Consider the following 24,256-nt stretch of genomic DNA (forward strand, 5'->3'; position numbering starts at 1 on the left):
GTGAGCTCCAGCCTTAAAGTCTCCCATTCAGCTGCTTCCTCCAACCAAGTGGGGGACTGGATACTCAATGAAGCTTTATCGCACATGTGCGAAGATGGACCAGGCGTGGATACGCAATGACATCATCCTGCGCATGTGTCACCTAGTCCTGGCAAAATGTAGCTGTGCATGTGCGCAGCTTGGCACACTCTGATTACGTCAGCGGGCAGCTACGTTGTCAGTAATCACTTTGTTTAAACAAATAAAGTGGGGGTGGGGCAAAAGAGAACAAAAGGGAAGGTGTTGATAGGACATAAGGTCACAGAGAATAACTGACAAGGAGGTCATGGGGCAAAGGCAAAGAGTGTGTTAATAGTGTGGTGAAAGACAAAGCGTTAGTGCAGAGAGGATGTTAAATGACAGAATAATGAAAACCCTCGCCAAAAGCATAAATATGAAAAAAACAGTGGGCAGGCACATGGAGATGGGTGTCTTGCCCTGAAGTGCTTCCAAATTCATGACAAGGGTTCCAAATAAAAATTTTATCACTTTCCTCCATACACTGTGGCCTGTCCCTGTATCCCAAAGATGCTCTGTTCTCCCCCCTTCCTGCCACCACTCCCACCATCACGCACCCCGCCGCCCACCTATCCACCACTTCCAGGTCGGGGGAAGGCCATTAAGATGACTTTCAATATGTGTCCCTTTGATGGGGTACACACCAAGTATTAGGAGAGAAGGTTGAGGCAGGAAACACCCCCTCCCACCCCATTAAAATGCCAACACTGGGTGTGCTACAAACACAGACCCAGCTTCATGTTGTGGGAAAGGCTGAGATTGCACAATGAAGGCAGTGGCCTAATGTAACATGTCTCTACCTGTGTTCTACCAATTTCCTAGGTACAGAGCAAAGGAAAGTCGCCTTTTGATATATTTACTTCTACATTTGTTTGAAAACTGTAGGGCACTGTTTTGTACATAGAATTCGGTGTGACCCTAGAGTTACAATAATTATCAAACATTCCAATTTCTCAACAGGTGGGTAGAAGCTTTTCAAAAAGCTACTGTGCTATAACACTCCACTCCATCAACAGAGAAGTATACAAGGGAAGGAGTTCAAGAAGCAACTCCATGAAAAATATACTATACTGAGATGCTGAAGTGTGGTGTTGATGCTTCAAGAAAGACTGAATAGGAATATTCATTTGCATGCCTTAATCTCCTGTTACTAAAGATTCATCTTGGATTGCAGAATGAACTACACAGAATTTGCAACAATCACAAAACACTCTTCATTTGCTCTCAGGTGTTTTCTGAAAGTGGTCCTTCTGAAGAAAACTTGGCCAACTTGGTATAATTTTCTAATTTTAAGTCTCCTTTTGGTGATCCAAAGTAAGAATTAATCAAACTTCTGTCAGTCTGGCTACTTACTCTGTGCATAGCCAACCAAAAGGCTTTGTGCCTTAAGCCGTGATCTATTTCTGTGCTACATCTCTAAAGTCTGTTGGCATCGTCACATTATAAAACTGAAGATCACAGATTATTGTGATATAAAAGGCCACTTTGATCTCTCTGATTTACTCATATGGATAATGGAACTGACATTTTCTATCTCTGAAGATCTCCACATTTAAAAATGATTTGTGAACGCCTCTAATTTTTCATGAGGTAAGTTCAGTACCTAGTATGGTACAAGGCTTTGTAGACCAAGAAGGTCAAGTTTGTGCAGATTTAGTTGATTTCATTTGGGGTCAGGAGTGCTATCATTTGCCTGACTGCCTCTTCTCTAGGGAAGGGAAGAATCAGCTCAGATTCCCATTCTTGACCACTGCCCAGTGACTCAAATAGAAAGTACCCGTGCATGGACGCGAAACAAAGACATAGGCATTGGTTGTGATGCCACACAGTTGAATAGAGACTGAATTTTTACAACAACAACAAAAAATGAGCATTCGGTGGTTTAGTGAAGGGCTGCCAGTGCCGATGAAGCTACATCCAGCAGGAGCTGGTGCTTCAGAAGAGAGAAGGGGGAAAAAAACTGGACAAAATGTTGCTACCTGGTTCTTGACTTGTAAACTTTAAGACCCAAATTATGCAGTGTGGTGACCTGAGACTACTGGAAATATGGACACTCTTAATATTTGAGCTGGTGTAATATTCATGTTATGAAAAATGAGGAAGCAAGTAGCCTTGAATGATTCCAATATTGTCTAGCTTTTACTGCATTGATATCAATACTAAATGGGTCTTGTAATTTTCCAGGTTTATTGGAATGTGTGTTTTAAGCCTTTCAAAAAAGGTGATGATGGAACATGGCTGTTAAATGCCCTGACCAATTTTCCAGTATATTTTAACTTTATTCTGTTTTTCTTTATTTAATATTTGGCTTTGGTAAAATATTTGAAGATAAGATAGTTCATCAAGGATTTATACATGCAGGCATGAGTTAGATTTATGTATTTATTTAACTATTTTAATGAGCATCAGTGGTTCTCTATGACGCCACAACTGACATCTTGTAGAATTCAAAGTGCAAATTAATGTAAAATACACCTGTTAACTTTTCCAATATTGACTTTTTATAAATATATAGAATGTTGAATATAAATCAGCATTTAAGGTAAGCATGGTCTGGTGAAGCTAAATACAGGGATTCTGCTTTTCACACCAAGTAGGATTCCTTTTGATGGGTGAAGGAAATAACTCTTAAAACAATTTCCCCTCTTTTAAATTTTGTACAAAGTGCTGAAGCTGTACTTGCTGATGGTCAGCAATGTCTTCCAAATGGCAAGATTTGATATTGCTCAATTCCAAATTCACAAGTAACTACTAGTATAGAAAGTGTTAGCTCAGTTGGTCACACTGTTGCCCTTGAGTCAAAAGGTTGTGCATTCAAGGCCCACTTGAGACAATGTGCACACAGGCTGGCTGCAGTGCTGAGGGAGTGCTGCCATGATGGAAATGCCATCTTTTGGTTAAGGCAATAAACTAAAGCTCCTTCTGACTGTTCAGGTGTGAGTAAAACAAAAAGAATCTCCGCACTGTTTGAAGATAAGGTGGCCGTTATTGTTCCCTCAAATGCCAACACTAAAAGGCATTAACTGGCTGTTCATCTCATTTGTCGTTTGTATGATCTTGTGTGCGAATTGGATGTCACATTTGTCTGTTAAAAGCCTTGACATTGGTAGCTGAGGATATGATAAAGCACAATGCAAATTCAAATCTTTTTAAAATTAATTCCGGGGTATTTACCTTACTACCTTGCCTAGAAGTCCATTCCATATGTTGATCACTCTGTGAAGAACTTCCTAATATCAGTTATAAATTTGTCATTTACTATTTGAACCTATGTCCCCTATAGTCAGAATTTAGTTTTAATTTGCGTTTTCTACACTTTGTTTTTGATTATGCCTCTAAGTGCCTTGGGACATTTTTCTACATTAAAGGTGCTATATAAATTCAAGTTGTTGTTTATTGTCTTAAATAGCTCTATAACACCACCTTTCAGTCATCTCCCTTGAAACTGAAATGAGATTTCTCCCAAGTATTCCTTCATAACCAGGATTCAGTTTTTTCTAAATTACCTCGAGACCTTGAATGGATTTCTGTGTCTAACCAATATTAGATGTATTACTTATGGTCAGGACTGACCACAACACCACACTGTATGAGAATGACTTTTTGCAGCTTTGTACCCTGCTATTTTTGCCTATATAGTTCAGCATTCGATTTGTTTATTGATCCTTCATTTTTTGGGGAGGATACATTCTTAGGATCATTCAGTTCAGAAGGAGGCTATTTAGCCCATTGTCTCTACCTGTTCTTTGGAAGAGCTAGCAAATTGATTCTGCTCCCCTGCTCTTTCTTCGTAGCCTTGCAGTTTTTTTCCTTTTCATGTATATATCCAATTCTCTTTTGAAAATTATTACTGTATCTGCTTCCACCACCCTTTCATGCAGTGCATTCCAGATTGTAACAGCTCTCCAAGTTCTAAAAGAATGTATTTATTTTCCCCCTGGAGCTTTTTAGATTTTGTATGTGAAGCCCTAGGTCTCTGTTCTGTACCCTGTTTAAAATTTGTACCATTTTGTTTATATTACTCCCTTATATTTCCTTCCAAAATATTGCGTGCAGAGCCCACTAAAACTCCCCTAAATCTCTCTCCAGATCATCCTGGCTATTTTGACATGAAGGTAATCTACACCAGTTGTGATACTTAATAGGCAACTAACTGTGTGATTGACAGCTCATGGAAATAACAATCATTTTGCCACAGCATAGAAATGAGACTCCAAAGAATTTCACCTGACTTTTACTAACTATTTGTAAGGTACAGTGCATCGTGCCTGTTACGTTACTATCTGAAAACAAAACCACATCCTTATTAAGGCAGCATCAAACATGAAAAAAACTCTTGGCTATTATTGCTTATTTTATCCCTGGTTTCTTAACTGGTACAATTCCATAGGGCATTATATAGGAGCAAAGGCATTAAGTGTTGGGGTTGTTTGACCAGTCTACCCATGACTAGTTCGCTCTTTATCTGATGCCCACCCACGCATAGTTGTAGTTGGAGTCCGAGATAGTATTTAGGAAAGTGACAACTTTTATTTTCTTCTCTTTCTTACCAACCTTGGTTGACTCACCAGGGTTCAAAATTGTTACCTCATTTATCTTTAGATTATAATAACAAACCTATCCAAGTCAAACAAAGGGCAGGTGGCCAAATTTTTCACATTTCCTATGTTTTAGAATTGTAGAGCTATCTTACATAGTACAAATATGCATCCTACAATTTCATAAACTGTTTTATCCCTTGAAAATGATGTGCAGAACTCAGCAAAACTCAAGGACGATGAGGTTCAGAGGTTTGATTTCTTGGCTTGTGGATTCAGAGGATTCTGTTGAAAAGCATAGTGCATATCGTACTGTTAGCCAGATGGTAAGAGTGATAATAGTCAGCCTTATTGTATAGTCATATCGTACTGTTAGCCAGATGGTAAGAGTGATAATAGTCAGCCTTATTGTATAGTCATATCGTACTGTTAGCCAGTCAGCCTTATTGTATAGTCATATCGTACTGTTAGGTAGTCAGTCTTATTGTATAGTCATATTGTACTGTTAGCTAGTCAGTCTTGTTGTATACTCATATTGTACTGTTGGCCAGATGGTAAGAGTGATAATAGTCAGATTTCCACCTACCCCCGATAACCTTTCACCCCCTTGCTTATCTTTTGGGGCGGCGCAGTGGTTAGCATCGCAGCTCCAGCGACCAGGGTTCACTTCTGGGTACTACCTGTGCGGAGTTTGCAAGTTCTCCCTGTGACTGCGTGGGTTTCCACTGGGTGCACCGGTTTCCTCCCACAGCCAAAGACTTGCGGGTTGATAGGTAAATTGCCCCTAGTGTAGGTAGGGGAATGGTGGGGATGTGGTAGGGAATATGGGATTAATGTAGGATTAGTATAAATGGGTGGTTGTTGGTAGGCACAGACTCGGTGGGCCGAAGGGCCTGTTTCACTGCTGTATCTATCTATGAAAAGAATCTATCTACGAAATATTCAAAGACTCTGCTTTCACTGCTTTTTGAGGAAGAGAATGCAAATGATTCACGACCCTCTGAGAGAAAAAAGTTTCTCCTCATCTCTGTCTTCAATGGGCGACCCCTTATTTTTAAACAGTGACCCCCAGTTCGAGATTCTCCAACAAGGGGAAACATACTTTCCACATCCACCCTGTCAAGACCCCTCAGGATCTTATATGTTTCAATCAAGTCATCTCTTAGAACAAACAAAGAACAGTACAGCACAGGAACAGGCCATTCGGCCCACCAAGCCTGCGCCGATCTTGATGCCTGTCTAAACTAAAACCCTCTGAACTTCCGGGAACCGTATCCCTCTATTCCCATCCTATTCATGTATTTGTCAAGATGCCTTTTAAACGTCGCTATCGTACCTGCTTCCACCACCTCCCCCGGAAGCAAGTTCCAGGCACTCACCACCCTCTGTGTAAAGAACTTGCCTCGCACATCCCCTCTAAACTTTGCCCCTCGCACCTTAAACCTATGTCCCCTAGTAACTGACTCTTCCACCCTGGGAAAAAGCTTCTGACTATCCACTCTGTCCATGCCGCTCATAACTTTGTAAACCTCGATCATGTCGCCCCTCCACCTCCGTTGTTCCAGTGAAAACAATCCATATCCATCTTGCCAGCTCACCTCTGATCCCGTGTGACTTCACCTTTTATACCAATCTGCCATGAGGGACCTTGCCAAAGGCTTTACTGAAGTCCATATAGACAACATCCACTGCCCTTCCTTCATCAAACATCTTCGTCACTTCCTCAAAAAACTCAATCAAGTTAGTGAGACACGACCTCCCCTTCCAAAACCATGCTGCCTCTCGCTAATAAGTTCATTTGTTTCCAAATGGGAGTAAATCCTGTCCTGAAGAATCCTCTCTAATAATTTCCCTACCACTGACGTAAGGCTCACCGGCCTATAATTTCCTGGATTATCCTTGCTACCCTTCTTAAACAAAGGAACAACATTGGCTATTCTCTAGTCCTCTGGGACCTCACCTGTAGTCAATGAGGATGCAAAGATTTCTGTCAAGGCCCCAGCAATTTCCTCCCTTGCCTCCCTCAGTATTCTGGGATAGATCCCATCAGGCCCTGGGGACTTATCTACTTTAATGCTTTGCAAGACACCGAACACCTCCTCCTTTTTGGTAACGACATGACCCAGACTATCGACACTCCCTTCCCTAGACTCATCATCCACCAAGTCCTTCTCGTTGGTGAATACTGATGCAAAGTACTCATTTAGCACCTAGCCCATTTCCTCTGGCTCCACACATAGATTCCCTCCTCTGTCCTTGAGTGGGCCAACCCTTTCCCTGCTAACCCTCTTGTTCTTAATATACGTATAAAAAGCCTTAGGATTCTCCTTAATCCTGTTTGTCAATGACTTTTCATGACCGCATCAGATCGAAGCTCACCAGTCCTGCCACATCCAGCCGTGAATGGTGGTGGACAATTAAACAACTAACTGGAGGAGGTGGCTCCACAAATATCCCCATCCTCAATGATGGGGGAGCCCAGCACATCAGTGCGAAAGATAAGGCTGAAGCATTTGCAACAATCTTCAGCCAGAAGGGCCGAGTTGATGATCCTTCTCGGCCTCCTCCTGAAGTCCCCAGCATCACAGATGCCAGACTTCTGCCAATTCGATTCACTCCTGTGATATCAAGAAACGACTGAAGGCACTGGATACTGCAAAAGCTATGGGCCCTGACAATATTCCGGCAATAGTACTGAAGACCTGTGCTCCAGAAATTGCCGTGCACCTAGCCAAGCTGTTCCAGTACAGCTGCAACACTAGCATCTACCCTGCAATGTGGAAAATTGCCCAGGCATGTCCAGTACACAAAAAGGACGAGTCCAACCCGGCCAATTACCGCCCCATCAGCCTACTCTCAATCATCAGTAAAGTGATGGAAGGTGTCATCAACAGTGCCATCAAGCGGTACTTGCTTAGCAACAACCTGCTCAGTGACGCTCAGTTTGGGTTCCGCCAGGGCCACTCAGCTCCTGACCTCATTACAGCCTTGGTTCAAACATGGACAAAAGAGCCGAACTCAAGAGGTGAGGTGAGAGTGACTGCGCTTGACATCAAGGCAACATTTGACCGAGTATGGTATCAAGGAGCCCTAGCAAAACAGAGGTCAATGGGAATCAGGGGGAAAACCCTACGCTGGCTGGAGTCATACCTAGCGCAAAGGAAGATGGTTGTGGTTGTTGGAGGTAACTCATCTCAGCTCCAGGACATCACTGCAGGAGTTCCTCAGGGTAGTGTCCTAGGCCCAACCATTTTCAGCTGCTTCATCAATGACCTTCCTTCAATCATAAGGTCAGAAGTGGGGATATTCGCTGATGGTTGCACAATGTCCAGCACCATTCGTGATTCCTCAGATACTGAAGCAGTCCATGTAGAAATGCAGCAAGACCTGGACAATATCCAGGCTTGGGCTGATAAGTGGCAAGTAACATTCGCGCCACACAAGTGCCAGGCAATGACCATCTCCAACAAGAGAGAAACTAACCATCTCCCCTTGACATTCAACGGCATTACCATCGCTGAATTCCCCACGATCAACATCCTAGGGGCTACCATTGACCAGAAACTGAACTGGAGTAGCCATATAAATACTGTGGCGACAAGAGCAGGTCAGAGGCTAGGAATCCTGAGGCGGGTAACTCACCTCCTGACTCCCCAAAGCCTGTCCACCATTTACAAGGCACAAATCAGGACTGTGATGGAATACTCTCCACTTGCCTGGATGGGTGCAGCTCCAAAAACACTCAAGAAGCTCGACACCATCCAGGACAAAGCAGCCCGCTTGATTGGCACCCCATCTACAAACCTTCACTCCCTTCACCACCGACGCACAGTGGTAACAGTGTGTACCTTCTACAAGATGCACTGCAGCAATGCACCAAGGCTCCTCAGACAGCACCTTCCAAACCTGCGACCTCTACCAACTAGAAGGACAAGGGCAGCAAATACATGGGAACATCACCACCTGCAAGTTCTCCTCCAAGTCACACACCATCCTGACTTGGAACTATATCGCTGTTCCTTCACTGTCATTGGCTCAAAATCCTGAAACTCCCTTCCGAACAGCACTGTGGGTATACCTACCCCAAATGCACTGCAACGGTTCAAGAAGGCAGCTCACCACCACCTTCTCAACGGCAATTAGGGATGGGCAATAAATGCTGGCCTGGCCAGCGTCGCCCACATCCCATGAATGAATTTTTAAAAAAACCTTTTAGCCCTCCTGATTCCTTACTTAAGTTCCTTCCTACTGTCTTTATATTCATAGAACATAGAACAGTACAGCATAGTACAGGCCCTTCGGCCCACGATGTTGTGCCGAACCTTTAACCTACTCAAGATCTAAGTAACTACCTACCCCTCATTCTACTATCATCCATGTACCTATCCAAGAGTCGCTTAAATGCCCCCTAATGTATCTGCTTCTACTACCACCGCTGGCAGCGCATTCCATGCACCCACCACTCTCTGTGTAAAGAACCTATCTCTGACATCTCCCCGAAACCTTCCTCCAATCACCCTAAAATTATGCCCCCTGGTGATAGCCCTTCCCACCCTGGGAAAAAGTCTCTGACTATCCACTCTATCTATGCCTCTCATCATCTTGTACCCCTCTATCAAGTCACCTCTCATCCTTCTTCGCTCCAATGAGAAAAGACCTAGCTCCCTCAATCTTTCTTCGTAGGACATGCCCTCCAGTCCAGGCAGCATCCTGGTAAATCTCCTCTGCACCCTCTCTAAAGCTTCCACACCCTTCCTATAATGAGGCGACCAGAACTGAACACAATATTCCAAGTGTGGTTGAACCAGGGCTTTATAGAGCTGTAGCATAACCTCGCGGCTCTTAAACTCCCTCTTAAACTCAATCCCCCTGTTAATGAAAGCCAACACAGCATACGCCTTCTTAACAACCCTATCAACTTGGGTGGCAACTTTGAGCAATCTATGGACATAGACCCCAAGATCCCTCTGTTCCTCCACACTACCAAGAATCCTGTCTTTAAGCCGGTATTCCGCATTCAAATTCGACCTTCCAAAATGAATCACTTCACACTTTTCCAGGTTGAACTCCATCTGCCACTTCTCAGCCCAGCTCTGCATCCTGTCAATGTCCCGTTGCAACCTACAACAGCCTTCCACACTATCCACAACTCCAGCAACCTTTGTGTCATCGGCAAACTTGCTAACCCAGCCTTCCACTTCCTCATCGAAGTCATTTATAAAAATCACAAAGAGCAGAGGTCCCAGAACAGATCCTTGTGGAACACCACTGGTCACCGAGCTCCATGCTGAATACTTTCCATCTACTACCACCCTCTGACATCTATGGGCCAGCCAATTTTGTGTCCAGACAGCCAACTTTCCCTGAATCCCATGCCTCCTTACTTTCTGAATGAGCCTACCATGGGGAACCTTATCAAATGCCTTGCTAAAATCCATATACACCACATCCACTGCTCTTCCTTCATCAATGTGTTTTGTCACACCTTCAAAGAATTCAATAAGGCTTGTGAAGCATGACCTGCCCCTCACAAAGCCATGCTGACTGCCTCTAATCAAACCATGCTTTTCCAAGTAGTAATAAATTCTGTCTCTCAGAATCCTCTCCAATAATTTTCCCACTACCGACGTAAGACTGACTGGTCTATAATTCCCAGGGTTATCCCTATTCCCTTTCTTGAACAAGGGAACAACATTTGCCACCCTCCAATCAATTGGTACGACTCCAGTGGACAGTGAAGACGCAAAGATCATCGCCAAAGGCGCGGCAATCTCTTCCCTCGCTTCCCGTAATATCCTTGGGTATATCCCGTCTGGCCCCGGGGACTTATCTGTCCTCATATCATTCAAAATTTCCAGCACATCCTCCCTCTTAACCTCAACCTGTTCAAGCATATCAGCCTGTTCCACGCTGTCCTCACAAACGACCAGGTTCCTCTCACTAGTGAATACTGAAGCAAAGTATTCATTTAGGACCTCCCCTACCTCCTCCGACTCCAGGCACAAGTTCCCTCCACTATCCCTGATCGGCCCTACCCTCACTCTGGCCATCCTCTTGTTCCTCACATAAGTGTAGAACGCCTTGGGATTTTCCTTAATCCTACCCGCCAAGACTTTTTCATGTCCCCTTCTAGCTCTCCTAAGTCCATTCTTCGGTTCCTTCCTGGCTATCTTGTAACCCTCTAGAGCCCTGTCTGATCCTTGCTTCCTCAACCTTAAGTAAGCTTCCTTCTTCCTCTTGACTAGCTGTTCCACATCTCTTGTCATCCAAGGTTCCTTCACCCTACCATCCCTTCCCTGCCTCATCGGGACAAACCTATCCAGCAGTCGCAGCAAGTGCTCCCTAAACAACCTCCACATTTCATAAACAACCTCCATATTCCTCAAGGGATTCGTCTGTTCCCAGCCTTCTAGCCCTTACGAATGCCTCCTTTTTCTTTTTGACCAGGCTCACAATATCCCTCGTTATCCAAGGTTCCCAAAACTTGCCAAACGTATCCTTCTTCCTCACAGGAACATGACGGTCCTGGATTCTAACCAACTGACGTTTGAAAGACTCCCATATGTCAGATGTTGATTTACCCTCAAACAGCCGCCCCCAATCTGAATTCTTCAGTTCCTGCCTAATATTATTATTAGAATTAGAACATTACAGCGCAGTACAGGCCCTTCGGCCCTCGATGTTGCGCCGACCTGTGAAACCATCTGACTTACGCTATTCCATTTTCATCCATGTGTCTATCCAATGTCCACTTAAATGCCCTTAAAGTTGGCGAATCTACTACTGCTGCAGGCAGGGCGTTCCACGCCCTTACTACTCTCTGAGTAAAGAAACTACCTCTCACATCTGTCCTATATCTATCACCCCTCAACTTGAAGCTATGTCCCCTCGTGTTTGCCATCATCATCCGAGGAAAAGGACGCTCACTATCCACCCTATCTAACCCTCTGATTATCTTATATGTCTCTATTAAGTCACCTCTCCTCCTCCTTCTCTCCAACGAAAACAACCTCAAGTCCCTCAGCCTTTCCTCGTAAGACCTTCCCTCCACACCAGGCAACATCCTAGTAAATCTCCTCTGCACCCTTTCCATAGTTTCCACATCCTTCCTATAATGCGGTGACCAGAACTGCATGCAATACTCCAGGTGCGGTCTCACCAGAGTTTTATACAGCTGCAGCATGACCTCGTGGCTCCGAAACTCGACCCCCCTACTAATAAAAGCTAACACACCATATGCCTTCTTAACAGCCCTATTAACCTGGTTAGCAACCTTCAGGGATTTATGCACCTGGACACCAAGATCTCTCTGTTCATCTACACTACCAAGAATCTTCCCATTAGCCCAGTACTCTGCATTCCTGTTACTCCTTCCAAAGTGAATCACCTCACACTTTTCCGCATTAAACTCCATTTGCCATCTCTCAGCCCAGCTCTGCAGCCTATCTATGTCTCTCTGTACCCTACAACATCCTTCGGCACTATCCACAACTCCACCGACCTTAGTGTCATCTGCAAATTTACTAACCCACCCTTCTACACCCTCTTCCAGGTCATTTATAAAAATGACAAACAGCAGTGGCCCCAAAACAGATCCTTGCGGTACACCACTAGTAACTAAACTCCAGGATGAACATTTGCCATCAACCACCACCCTCTGTCTTCTTTCAGCGAGCCAATTTCTGATCCAAAGCTCTAAATCACCTTCAACCCCATACTTCCGTATTTTCTGCAATAGCCTACCGTGGGGAACCTTATCAAACGCCTTACTGAAATCCATATACACCACATCCACTGCTTTACCCTCATCCACCTGTTTGGTCACCTTCTCGAAAAACTCAATAAGGTTTGTGAGGCACGACCTACCCGTCACAAAACCGTGCTGACTATCTCTAATGTACTTATTCTTTTCAAGATGATTATAAATCCTGTCTCTTATAACCTTTTCCAACATTTTACCCACAACCGAAGTAAGGCTCACAGGTCTATAATTACCAGGGCTGTCTCTACTCCCCTTCTTGAACAAGGGGACAACATTTGCAATCCTCCAGTCTTCCGGCACTATTCCTGTCGACAATGACGACATAAAGATCAAGGACAAAGGCTCTGCAATCTCCTCCCTAGCTTCCCAGAGAATCCTAGGATAAATCCCATCTGGCCCAGGGGACTTATCTATTTTCACACTTTCCAAAATTGCTAACACCTCCTCCTTGTGAACCTCAATCCCATCTAGCCTCGTAGCCTGAATCTCAGTATTCTCAACAACATTTTCTTTCTCTATTGTAAATACTGACGCAAAATATTCATTTAACACTTCCCCTATCTCCTCTGATTCCACACACAACTTCCCACTACTATCCTTGATTGGCCCTAATCTAACTCTAGTCATTCTTTTATTCCTGATATACCTATAGAAAGCCTTAGGGTTTTCCCTGATCCGATCCACCAATGACTTCTCGTGTCCTCTCCTTGCTCTTCTTAGCTCTCCCTTTAGATCCTTCCTGGCTAGCTTGTAGCTCTCAAGCGCCCTAACTGAGCCTTCACGTCTCATCCTAACATAAGCCGCCCTCTTCCTCTTGACAAGCGCTTCAACTTCTTTAGTAAACCATGGCTCCCTCACTCGACAACTTCCTCCCTGCCTCACAGGTACATACTTATCAAGGACACGCAGTAGCTGCTCCTTGAATAAGCTCCTCATTTCGATTGCTCCCATCCCCTGCAGTTTCCTTCCCCATCCTACGCATCCTAAATCTTGCCTAATCGCATCATAATTTCCTTTCCCCCAGTTATAATTCTTGCCCTGCGGTATATACCTGTCCCTGCCCATCGCTGAGGTAAACCTAACCGAATTGTGATCACTATCACCAAAGTGCTCACCTACATCTAAATCTAACACCTGGCCGGGTTCATTTCCCAGTACCAAATCCAATGTGGCATCGCCCCAGGTTGGCCTGTCTACATACTGTGTCAGAAAACCCTCCTGCACACACTGGACAAAAACTGACCCATCTAAAGTACTCGAACTATAGTATTTCCAGTCGATATTTGGAAAGTTAAAGTCCCCCATAACAACTACCCTGTTACTCTCACCCCTGTCGAGAATCATCTTCGCCATCCTTTCCTCTACATCTCTGGAACTATTCGGAGGTCTATAAAAGAATCCCAACAGGGTAACCTCACCTCTCCTGTTTCTAACCTCAGCCCATACTACCTCAGTAGACGAGTCCTCAAATGTCCTTTCTGTCGCTGTAATACTCTCCTTGATTAACAATGCCACACCCCCCCCTCTTTTACCATCTTCTCTGTTCTTACTGAAACATCTAAATCCCGGAATCTGCAACATCCATTCCTGCCCCTGCTCTACCCATGTCTCCGAAATGGCCACTACATCGAGATCCCAGGTACCAACCCATGCTGCAAGCTCACCCACCTTATTCCGGATGCTCCTGGCGTTGAAATAGACACACTTTAAACCAGGTTCTTGCTTGCCAGTGCCCTCTTGCGTCCTTGTAACCATATCCTTGACCTCACTACTCTCAACATCCTGTACACTGGCACTACAATTTAGGTTCCCATTCCCCTGCTGAATTAGTTTAATCCCCCCCGAAGATAATTAGCCTTCCCCCAATTTAGCACCTTCACCCGAGGACTACTCTTATCCTTATCCATAAGTATCTTAAAACTTACGGAATTATGGTCACTGTTCCCGAAATGCTCCCCTACTGAAACTTCAACCACCTGGCCGGGCTCATTCCCCAATACCAGGTCCAGTACGGCCCCATCCCTAGTTGGAATATCTACATATTGTTTCAATAAGCCCTCCTGGATGCTCCTTACAAATTCTGTCCCATCCAAGCCCCTAGCACTAAGTGAGTCCCAGTCAATATAGGGGAAGTTAAAATCACCCACCACTACAACCCTGTTACCTTTACATTTTTCCAAAATCTGTCCACATATCTGCTCCTCTACCTCCCGCTGGCTGTTGGGAGGCCTGTAGTAAACCCCCAACATCATGACTGCACCCTTCCTATTCTTGAGCTCCACCCATATTGCCTTGCTGCATGACTCCTCCGAGGTGTCCTCCCGCAGTACAGCTGTGATATGCTCCTTAACCAGTAATGCAACTCCCCCACCCCTTTCACATCCCCCTCTATCCCGCCTGAAGCTTCTAAATCCCAGAACATTTAGCTGCCAATCCTGTCCTTTCCTCAACTAAGTCTCTGTAATAGCAACAACATCATAGTTCCAAGTACTAATCCAAGCCCTAAGTTCATCTGCCTTACCTGTTATACTTCTCGCATTGAAACAAATGCACTTCAGACCACCAGTCCCGCTGTGCTCAGCAACATCTCCCTGCCTGCTCTTCCTCTTAGTCTTACTGGCCTCATTTATTTCACCTGCTCTGGTTCCCACCCCCCGCCACACTAGTTTAAACCCTCCCGAGTGATGCTAGCAAACCTCGCTGCCAGGATATTAGTGCCCCTCCAGTTTAGATGCAACCCGTCCTTCTTGTACAGGTCCCACCTGCCCCTGAAGAGATCCCAATGATCCAGATATCTGAAACCCTTCCTCCTATACCAGCTGTTCAGCCACATGTTTAGCTGCACTATCTTTCTATTTCTAGCCTCACTGGCACGTGGCACAGGGAGTAATCCAGAGATTACAACCTGAGAGGTCCTGTCTTTTAACTTTCTACCTAACTCCCTAAACACCTCCTGCAGGACCACGTCACTCTTCCTGCCTATGTCGTTGATACCACAACCTCTGGCTGTTCACCCTCCCCCTTCAGAATGCCCCCTGTCCGTTCAGAGACATCCTTGACCCTGGCACCAGGGAGGCAACATACCATCCTGGAATCTCTTTCACGTCCGCAGAAGCGCCTATCTGTGCCCCTGACTATAGAGTCCCCTAGAACTATTGCTCTTCTGCGCTTTGTCCCTCCCTGCTGAACAACAGTGTCAGCCGTGGTGCCACTGCTCTGGCTGCTGCTGTTGTTTTCCCCTGATAGGCCAGCCCCCCCAACAGTATCCAAAACGGTATACTTGTTAGAGAGGGGGATAGCCACAGGGCATTCCTGCACTGACTGCCTGCCCCTTCTAGCGGTCACCCATCTATCTGCTTGCACCTTGGGTGTAACCACTTCTCTAAAACTCCTGTCTATGACGCTTTCTGCCACCTGCATGCTCCTAAGTGCATCCAGTTGCCGCTCCAACCGATCCATGCAGTCTGTGAGGAGCTGCAACTGGGTACACTTCCTGCAGATGTAGTCGTCCGAAACGCTGGAAGCGTCACGGACCTCCCACATCTCACAGGTGAAGCACTTTACCCCTCTAACTGACATTTCTAGCACTAATTAATAAATTAATTTAAAATAAATAAATACTTATTAAATCCTTACTAAATTATGTTACAATTAACTATATGGTCTCTAGTGCTGGATTCTACTCTAAATATTAAATGCTAACTCTTCTAAATTCCAGCAGAATCAAGCCTAGCCTGTCCAATCTTTCCTCCTAAGACAGGTATTAATCTAGTAAACCTTCTCTGTACTACGTCCAACACATTTACATCCTTCCTTAAATAAGGAGACCAGTACTGTACACAATACTCCAGAAGTGGTCTCACCAATGCCCTGTGTTGCTGAAGCATAACCTCCCGACTTTCGTATTCAATTCCCCTCGCGATAAATGATAACATTCTATTAGATTTCCTAATTACTTGCTGTACCTGCATACTGACCTTTTGCGATTCATATACTAGGACACCTAGATCCCTCTGCATCTCAGAGCTCTGCAATTTCTCACCATTTGGATAATATGCTTTTTTATTCTTCCTGCCAAAGTGGACAATTTCATATTTTCACACATTATACTCCATTTGCCAGATCTTTGCCAACTCACTTAACCTATCTATATCCCTTTGTAGCCTCCTTATGGCCTCTTCACAACTTACTTTTCTACCTATCTTTGTGTTATCAGCAAATTTAGCAACCATACCTTCAGCCCCTTCACCCAAGTCATTTATATAAATTGTAAAAAATTGAGGCCGCAACACAGGTCCCTGTGGTACACCACTCGTAACATCTTGCCAACTGGAAAATGACCCATTTATGCTGACTCTCTGTTTCCTGTCAGCTAACCAATCTTCTATCCATGCCAATATGTTACCCCCTATACCATGAGCTTTTATTTTCTGCAATAACCTTTGATTGGCACCTTATCAAATGCCTTCTGGAAATCTAAGTACAATACATCTACCAGTTCCCCTTGATCCACAACACATGTAACTCCCTCAAAGAATTCCAAAAAATGAGTTAAACATGATTTCCCTTTCACAAAACCATGTTGACTCTGCCTGATTACCTTGAATTTTTCTAAATGCCCTGCTATAACATCATTAATAATAGCTTCTAACATTTTCCGTAAGACAGATGTTAAGCTAGTAAGTTTGCTGAAAAAGAGTTTCATGAATATTAGGAATGATCACATGGCTACTACTGGCCAATAAGATGGCTGAAAACCAACATCAACTTTTTAAGTATGTTGTGATCACTTTAACAGTCTGAGTATTTCACACATTATCCCAGGAAGTGACTTCAGCCAATACGTGACAGCTCAGTTGGAGTTGTGTTCGTCATCTAGTCACGTGTATTAGAGAGCTCTCTTGTAAACCTGTTAATTAACAATAAAGAACCCACTCTTTGATCAGTTTTCAACTCATTATTGTTTGGTACATTATTGCTGAAGAAGGCAATAACACAATCTGGTGGCAGCGTGTGAACTCCGCAGAAGAAGGGCAGAGCTGTGGCAAATGGAATTTAATCCTGAGAAGTGTGAGGTGATGCATTTTGGGAGGACTAACAAGGCAAGGGAATATACAATGGATGGTAGGACCTTAGGAAGTACAGAAGATTGGAGGGACCTTGGTGTACTTGTCCACAGATCACTGAAGGGAGCAGCACAGGTAGATAAGGTGGTTAGGAAGGCATATGGGATACCTGCCTTTATTAGCCGAGGCATAGAATATAAGAGCTGGGAGGTTATGATGAAGCTGTATAAAATGCTAATTCAGCCACAGCTGGAGTACTGTATCCAGTTCTAAGCACCACACTACAGGAAGGATGTGATTGCACTGGAGAGGGTGCAGAGGAGATTCACCAGGATGTTGCCTGGGCTGGAGCATTTCAGCTATGAAGAGAGACTGAAAAGGCTAGTGTTGTTTTCCTTAGAACAGAGAAGGCTGAGGGGGGAGATGATTGAGATATACAAAATTATGAGGGGCATTGATCGGTTAGATAGGAAGAGACCTTTTCCCTTAGCAGAGGGGTCAATAACCAGGGGGCATAGATTAAGCTAAAGGGCAGGAGGTTTAGAGGGGATTTGAGGAAAAATGTTTTCACCCAGAGGGTGGTTGGAATCTGGAATGCACTGCCTGAAGAGGTGATAGAGGCAGGAACCCTCACAACATTTAAGTATTTGGATGAGCACTTGAAACGCCATCGCATACAAGGCTACGGGCCAAGTGCTAGAAAATGGGATTAGAATAGTTTGGTGCTTGTTGGACGGCACAGACACAATGGGCCGAAGGGCCTGTTTCTGTGCTGTATAACTCTATGGCTCAATGACTCTAACATCATTCACAACATTGTGGCAGCTTGTAGTTTCTGTAGCTTTTCAAGTTCTGGGCACACCATCCATATCTGATAGCGTCGAGGTGTAGTTAAAGACCAGAGCTTGGAGGTAGCAGAACGCATCACAGTAGCAGTACAGCAGAGAGGCTAAGCAATGGCATTCATCGGGGACAGCAAGTACTCCGGTTTAAGTTCATTGGAGGTAGCGACAATGGCACAACTCTGTCAGGTTTGACAACCATTCGCTGAATTTAGAGTTCAAGAATGAGTGAGTAAACAAAAAGGGGTTGTTATTTTCATAGTGGTCAGCGAGAAAAAACAAGAATTGGGTGGAATCAGGCTCGGGAAAGGTGAGCAGAGTCGGTTCACATCAGTGCAGCGGAGCAGCACCATTGTGCTCTGTGTGTTTTCCCATCATAATCACTTCATGGGCGGAGTCTCCCAATCACAGGTAGAAAGCCCGCACTGCAGGTACTGAACACAGAACATGGGTGAAGTCCGCCGCTGTGCAATTTCTTTTTGTCTTCAGGGAAAGCCTCAGAAAAAAAAAGGAGGGAGTCATTTAAAGGGGAAAGCTCCAGCCAAGGATTCTTGCAGACCAGTAGTTTGGCACTATGACTTCCAAATACCCATCAATGAATTGGAAAGCCCAAGACCTTCCCATGAATTCCAACTCTTCAGGTGACACAAGGAATTGCATATAAAGACACAAAGTGATGGAAATACTCAGCAAGTCCAGGCAGCATCTGTGGAGAGAGAAGCAGAGTTAACGTTTCAGGTCTGTGACCTTTCATCAGAACATGGAATTGCATTTCTTGGAACTTGCTGTCACTGAGCTGGACAAGCAAGCGGTCAAAACAAACATGGTGATGGGCAACGAGGGGCTGCATTGCATCAAATCTCAGGATTATCTGAAGCAGACCAGAGGAAGTCAGTGAGACTGGATTACACTAGAGAGAGCAGCTAAAGGTCAAGATGAATTTTCAAACTCCATTGCCTTGAACTAATGGCATACAGGCAGCAATCGAAAGAGACCATTGATCAGTTCGTAAGCATTTGCTGTGAAAAAGGAAAGGTCTGTGATTTTTTTGGGCATGGAGTTATGCGAAAAGATCATGGAATTGGTCATTGTATCTAACCTGATAGAAGCTTTTCAGAAAGAGCTACAAGACGAAGAAAAGAGTATAATATAGAAAGTCTCCTGAGAGAAGGCAGGAAATTTGAGGCTATTGCTGCAAGTCAGCAGTGTATATGAGCACTTGAAACAACGACCACAGGTGAGGTAACCAGATCACCTCAACAAGGCAAGGTATGTGGTAAGTGCAGACTTGTACACCAACCAAGACATTGTCCCATTTACACGGACCACTGCAAGGTGTGTGGCAAGAAAGAGCACTGGGCAAAGCTGTGCAAGAGGCTGAGTATTGGAAAACTGGCCAGAAATCACAGCAGACCACAACCTGACAAGAAACAAACACCACTCCGTGAGAGGAACAGGGATACATTCAGAAGAGGCCAATCCAAATGCAGGAATTAACAATGACATCGAGTGAGCAGCACAGCCATATGATACATGCCAAAAGCATCAATGAAGCCAACATAAAGAGGCCCTTCTCTCGCACAAAGTTCTGTATATCCTTGGACATGGGGGGTCACTGATCTGTTCTCTATCAAAGGTGATGACTATCTTTTTTGCTAACCAATTATTTCTCCAAGTTCCCCATAATTCAGCAATTAAGGGACTTGTCAAGCCAATCAGTTGTTAACACTATCCGTGCCATATTCAGCTTATTTGGCCCTCTGGAGGAGATAATATTGGACAATGGACTGCAATATACCACCAAACTGTTTGAAGATATGTGTGAGAAATGGCCAGTGAGCCATGTCACATCTTCACATTAGCCCAGTTCAAAGAGCCTAGTGGAAAGAATGATGCACACAGTCAAATCTCTGTGAAGTGTTGAGAAACAAAGCAAGGTCTACATGTAGACATGTTACACTTAAGGGCAATACCAATCAGCACAGGATTAGCGTCACCTGTGGAAATTGTTTGGAAGATAAATTAAGATGACCCTACCAAGTCGGCACAGTGGCGCAGTGGTTAGCACCGCAGCCTCACAGCTCCAGGGACCCGGGTTCGATTCCGGGTACTGCCTGTGTGGAGTTTGCAAGTTCTCCCTGTGTCTGCGTGGGTTTTCTCCGGGTGCTCCGGTTTCCTCCCACAAGCCAAAAGACTTGCAGGTTGATAGGTAAATTGGCCATTATAAATTGTCACTAGTATAGGTAGGTGGTAGGGGAATATAGGGACAGGTGGGGATGTTTGGTAGGAATATGGGATTAGTGTAGGATTAGTATAAATGGGTGGTTGATGTTCGGCACAGACTCGGTGGGCCGAAGGGCCTGTTTCAGTGCTGTATCTCTAATCTAATCTAAAAAAGTCATCACTTCATGAAATCGTCATCAATACAGGACAAATTAATGGCGAATCAAGAGAAGTTGAAAGCTGTGCACGACAAACACACAGACGTGGAACTTCCACCATTACAGACTGGACAGAAGGTTCGAGTGATCCATCCGCAGGACGGAATGTAGTTTCCCGCAGAGGTGTCCAAAATCTGCACTGAACCAAGATCGTATGAAGTTACCACCCCTAATGGAGCAGTGCTAAGGAGAAACCGATGTCAGCTTGGGGAGCTAGCTAGCAACATTGTGCCTGACAACCCTATTGCTTTGAGAACACATTCACATTCCAACCCACAGAATGTACTGAAGAAAAGTGACAAATATAATGCTGAAACACAGGATGACTGTCAGAACACGGGTAGATCAAGAGAAATAAGGTTGACCAGTCTAGTTCCCAACCAAGCTACACAGTGACAAGACCAGGTCGAGTCAGTAGACCACCTGCATGTTATAGAGACACTTGACTGAAGGGCTTGAAAATCAGTGCATATGTAAATATTGTTCAAAACTCTTCCATCATGTACATAGTTTATCTATTATGTATTTCCATTTTAGGAAAGGGGGTTGTTGTGGTACCACTTTAATATTCTGAGTACTTCACACATCATCAGAGGAAGTGACATCAACCAACACGTGATAGCTCAGTCGGAGTTGTATTCGTCGTCTAGTCACGTGTATTGTAGAACTCTCAAGTCAACTACTATTTAATAATAAAGAGCCCACTCTTTGATTTCCTTTCAACTCAAGATTGTTTGGTACCTTGTTGCTGAAAAAGACAAATACACAACAAAGTATATTTCATAGATCTCCCATGGCATTGTTTACAGACATAAAACATTATCTGTTCACTTGTAATCATCTAGCTGCTTACTTTCTGCTTCCATTGTGTTGTTTTCTGCTCGTTTCCCACCGCTATCATCCATTAGAATGGAAACTCCACTCATATAGATTCCTCAGTTGGTTCAGACAGTTCAGCATTATGATGGGTTTCTGTGCATGTTTCTGACCACGCTAAATACACCAACTGTCCAGGCCCCATAATTATTCTACAGATGATGTTATTTTATACAACATAAACAGAAAATGCTGGAAATACTCTGCAGGTCAGGAAGCATCTGGATTTAATTTTATAGTTGCTACATAGAGTTTTTCTTTTATAAACATTCATAATCCCCCCAAATTGACAATTTCCCCTGCTATTTAGAATCATAGAATCCTACAGCTCAGAAGGAGGCCATTCTGCCCATTATACATGTGCCAGCTCTCGGAAAGAGCTATCCAATTAGTCCCACTCCCTGCTTTGTACATATAACCCTGAAAGTGTTTCCTTTTCAAGTATATTCAAGATTCCTTTTCAGTGACTGTGATGTGATTTGGAATGTGGTGAAAGGATCTCTCTTTATTTCCTTCAGTTACCCCTTTCAAAGTTACTCTTGAATTAGATTTTCAGGTAATGCATTCCTGATTGCAACAACACACTGTGTAATAAAAAAAAAGTCTTATGATGTCCCCTCTGGTTCTTTTGCCAATTAACTTAAACTTGTGCCCTCTGGTTACCGACCCTTGTGCCACTAGAAACAGGTTCACCTCATTTACTCTATGAAAACCCCTTGTGATTTTAAACACCTCTACTAAATCTCCCCTTAACTTTCCCTGCTCGAAAAAGCTGCCAGCTTCAACAATCTGTCCACATAACTGAAGTCTCTCATCCCTCATACCATTCTGAAAAATCTCCTCTGTCCCCTCCCCAAAGCCTAGACGTCCTTCCTAAAGTGTGCTGCACTGATAGCTGGTGAGGAGTTTTAAGGGGTAATTTCTATCTAAAGTCTGTTTTTTTCTTCAATTTAGCAGTTAACTAAAAATTACTCCTTAAGTTAAAAGAAGTTAAGTTTTATTCCAGCCTTAAAACAGGGGTATACAAGCTCTTTGGGAGCAGCTGCAGCTAGTTACTTAGGTAGCTGGCTTAAACTGGTTTTCAGAAGTTTGAATCAGTTATTTTTCAGAAAGTATAGAAGCAGGGCTTCCTTAGTGTAAGGTGGGAGTTTGGTGAGTGAGGGAGTTCAGTGATGGAGGTGCTCCTTTCTTTCTTTTTCTACCTTTTCATCAGCCTCCAGTAGCTGGCTCTTACTTCGGTACAGGGGAAGAAGCTGATTGGTGAGTAGCTGATAACTTATTTTATTTATTCTAATTATAATAAATAGCTTTTAAAGTTACAGTATGGCAGGTCAGCTCAGCCAAGTGGAATGTACATCTTACTGTATGTTGGAAGTCATGGACACACCATGTGTCCAAGATGAACACATCTGCAGGAAGTGTCACTGGCTGCAGAAGCTTGAGCTCGGGTTTCAGAACTTGAGTAGCGGCTGGAGTCACTGCTGTGCATCCACAAGGCGGAGGACTAGAGAGGTGGCCACACCGCAGGTTAGGAGCATGCAGGCCGAGAGGGAATGGGTGACTGCCAGGCAGTCTAAGAGAACCAGGCATGCAGTGCAGGAGTCCCCAGTCTATCTTGCTTGATAATCGGTTTTTCATTTTCGATACTGGTCAGGGCGATAGTTCCTCAGGGAAGTGCAGCCACAGCAAAGACTATGACTCAGCTGCACAGGAGGGGAGGAAGAAGAGTGGCAGAGCAATGGTGATAGAGGACTCGAAGGTCAGGGGATCAGACAGGTGTTTCTGCTGCAGTAAACGCAACTCCAGGATGGTGTTTTGCCTCCCGGTGCCAGGGTTAAGGATGTCACGGAGTGGCTGCAGGACATTCTTCTTGGGGAGGGTGAACAGCCAGAGGCCGTGGTCCACACTGGTACCAATGGCATAGGTAGGAAGAGGGATGAGGTCCTGAAAGCAGATTTTAGGGAGTTAGGAAGGAAGTTAAAAAGCAGGACCTCAAGAGCAGTAATCTCAGGATTACTCTCAGTGCCACGTGCTAGTGAGAAAAGGAATAGGAGGATTGAGCGATTGAACATGTAGCTGGAGAATTGGTGTAGGAGGGAGGGCATCAGATTTCTGAGGCATTGGGACCGGTTCTGGGGCAGATGGGACCTGTACAAGATGGACGGACTATACCTTAACAGGACCAGAACTAATATCCTCGCAGGGAGATTTGCTGGTGCAGTTGGGGAGGGTTTAAACTAGCTTGTCAGGGGGGTGGGAACCTCTGGGGTAGCTCAAATTGGAAGGAAGTAAAGCTGGTAACAGGAGGTAGAAAAGTAGCAAATGACATTAGAAGGCAGGTGAATCAAAGGTGAACATCAACTAGGCTTAGAATGCAGAATAATGTCAAGAAGACAAGGTTAAGGGCACTTTAACTGAATGCATGCAGCATTCGCTACAAGATAGATGATTTAAAGGCACAAATGGGTATAATCTAATTGCCATTACGGAAACGTGGCTACTGGGTGACTAAGACTGGGAACTGAATATTCAAGGGTATTTGACATTTTGCAAGGACAGGCAAAAAGGAAAAGGAGGTGGTGTTTCGTGATAATAAGGGATGGGATCAGTACATGAGTAAGGGAGGATCTCAGATTGGAAGAACAAAATGTGGAATCTGTTTGGGTGGAGCTAA

General features: G+C 44.3%; 1 protein-coding gene across 2 annotated transcripts in view; it reads left to right on the top strand.

Moving 5' to 3' along the window:
- fgd6 (FYVE, RhoGEF and PH domain containing 6) overlaps positions 1 to 3,425 on the top strand; it is a 185,861-nt gene extending 182,436 nt beyond the window's left edge. For both annotated transcript variants that reach the window (XM_068058785.1, XM_068058784.1), the window contains one exon: positions 1,018 to 3,425. In XM_068058785.1, the coding sequence (XP_067914886.1) occupies positions 1,018 to 1,054 (37 nt within the window). In that variant the 3' untranslated portion in view covers positions 1,055 to 3,425. The remainder of the gene's footprint in view (positions 1 to 1,017) is intronic.
- Positions 3,426 to 24,256: the final 20,831 nt, after the last annotated feature.

The sequence above is a fragment of the Heterodontus francisci genome, chromosome 27 (assembly GCF_036365525.1).
Source record: "Heterodontus francisci isolate sHetFra1 chromosome 27, sHetFra1.hap1, whole genome shotgun sequence".
Taxonomy (NCBI): domain Eukaryota; kingdom Metazoa; phylum Chordata; class Chondrichthyes; order Heterodontiformes; family Heterodontidae; genus Heterodontus; species Heterodontus francisci.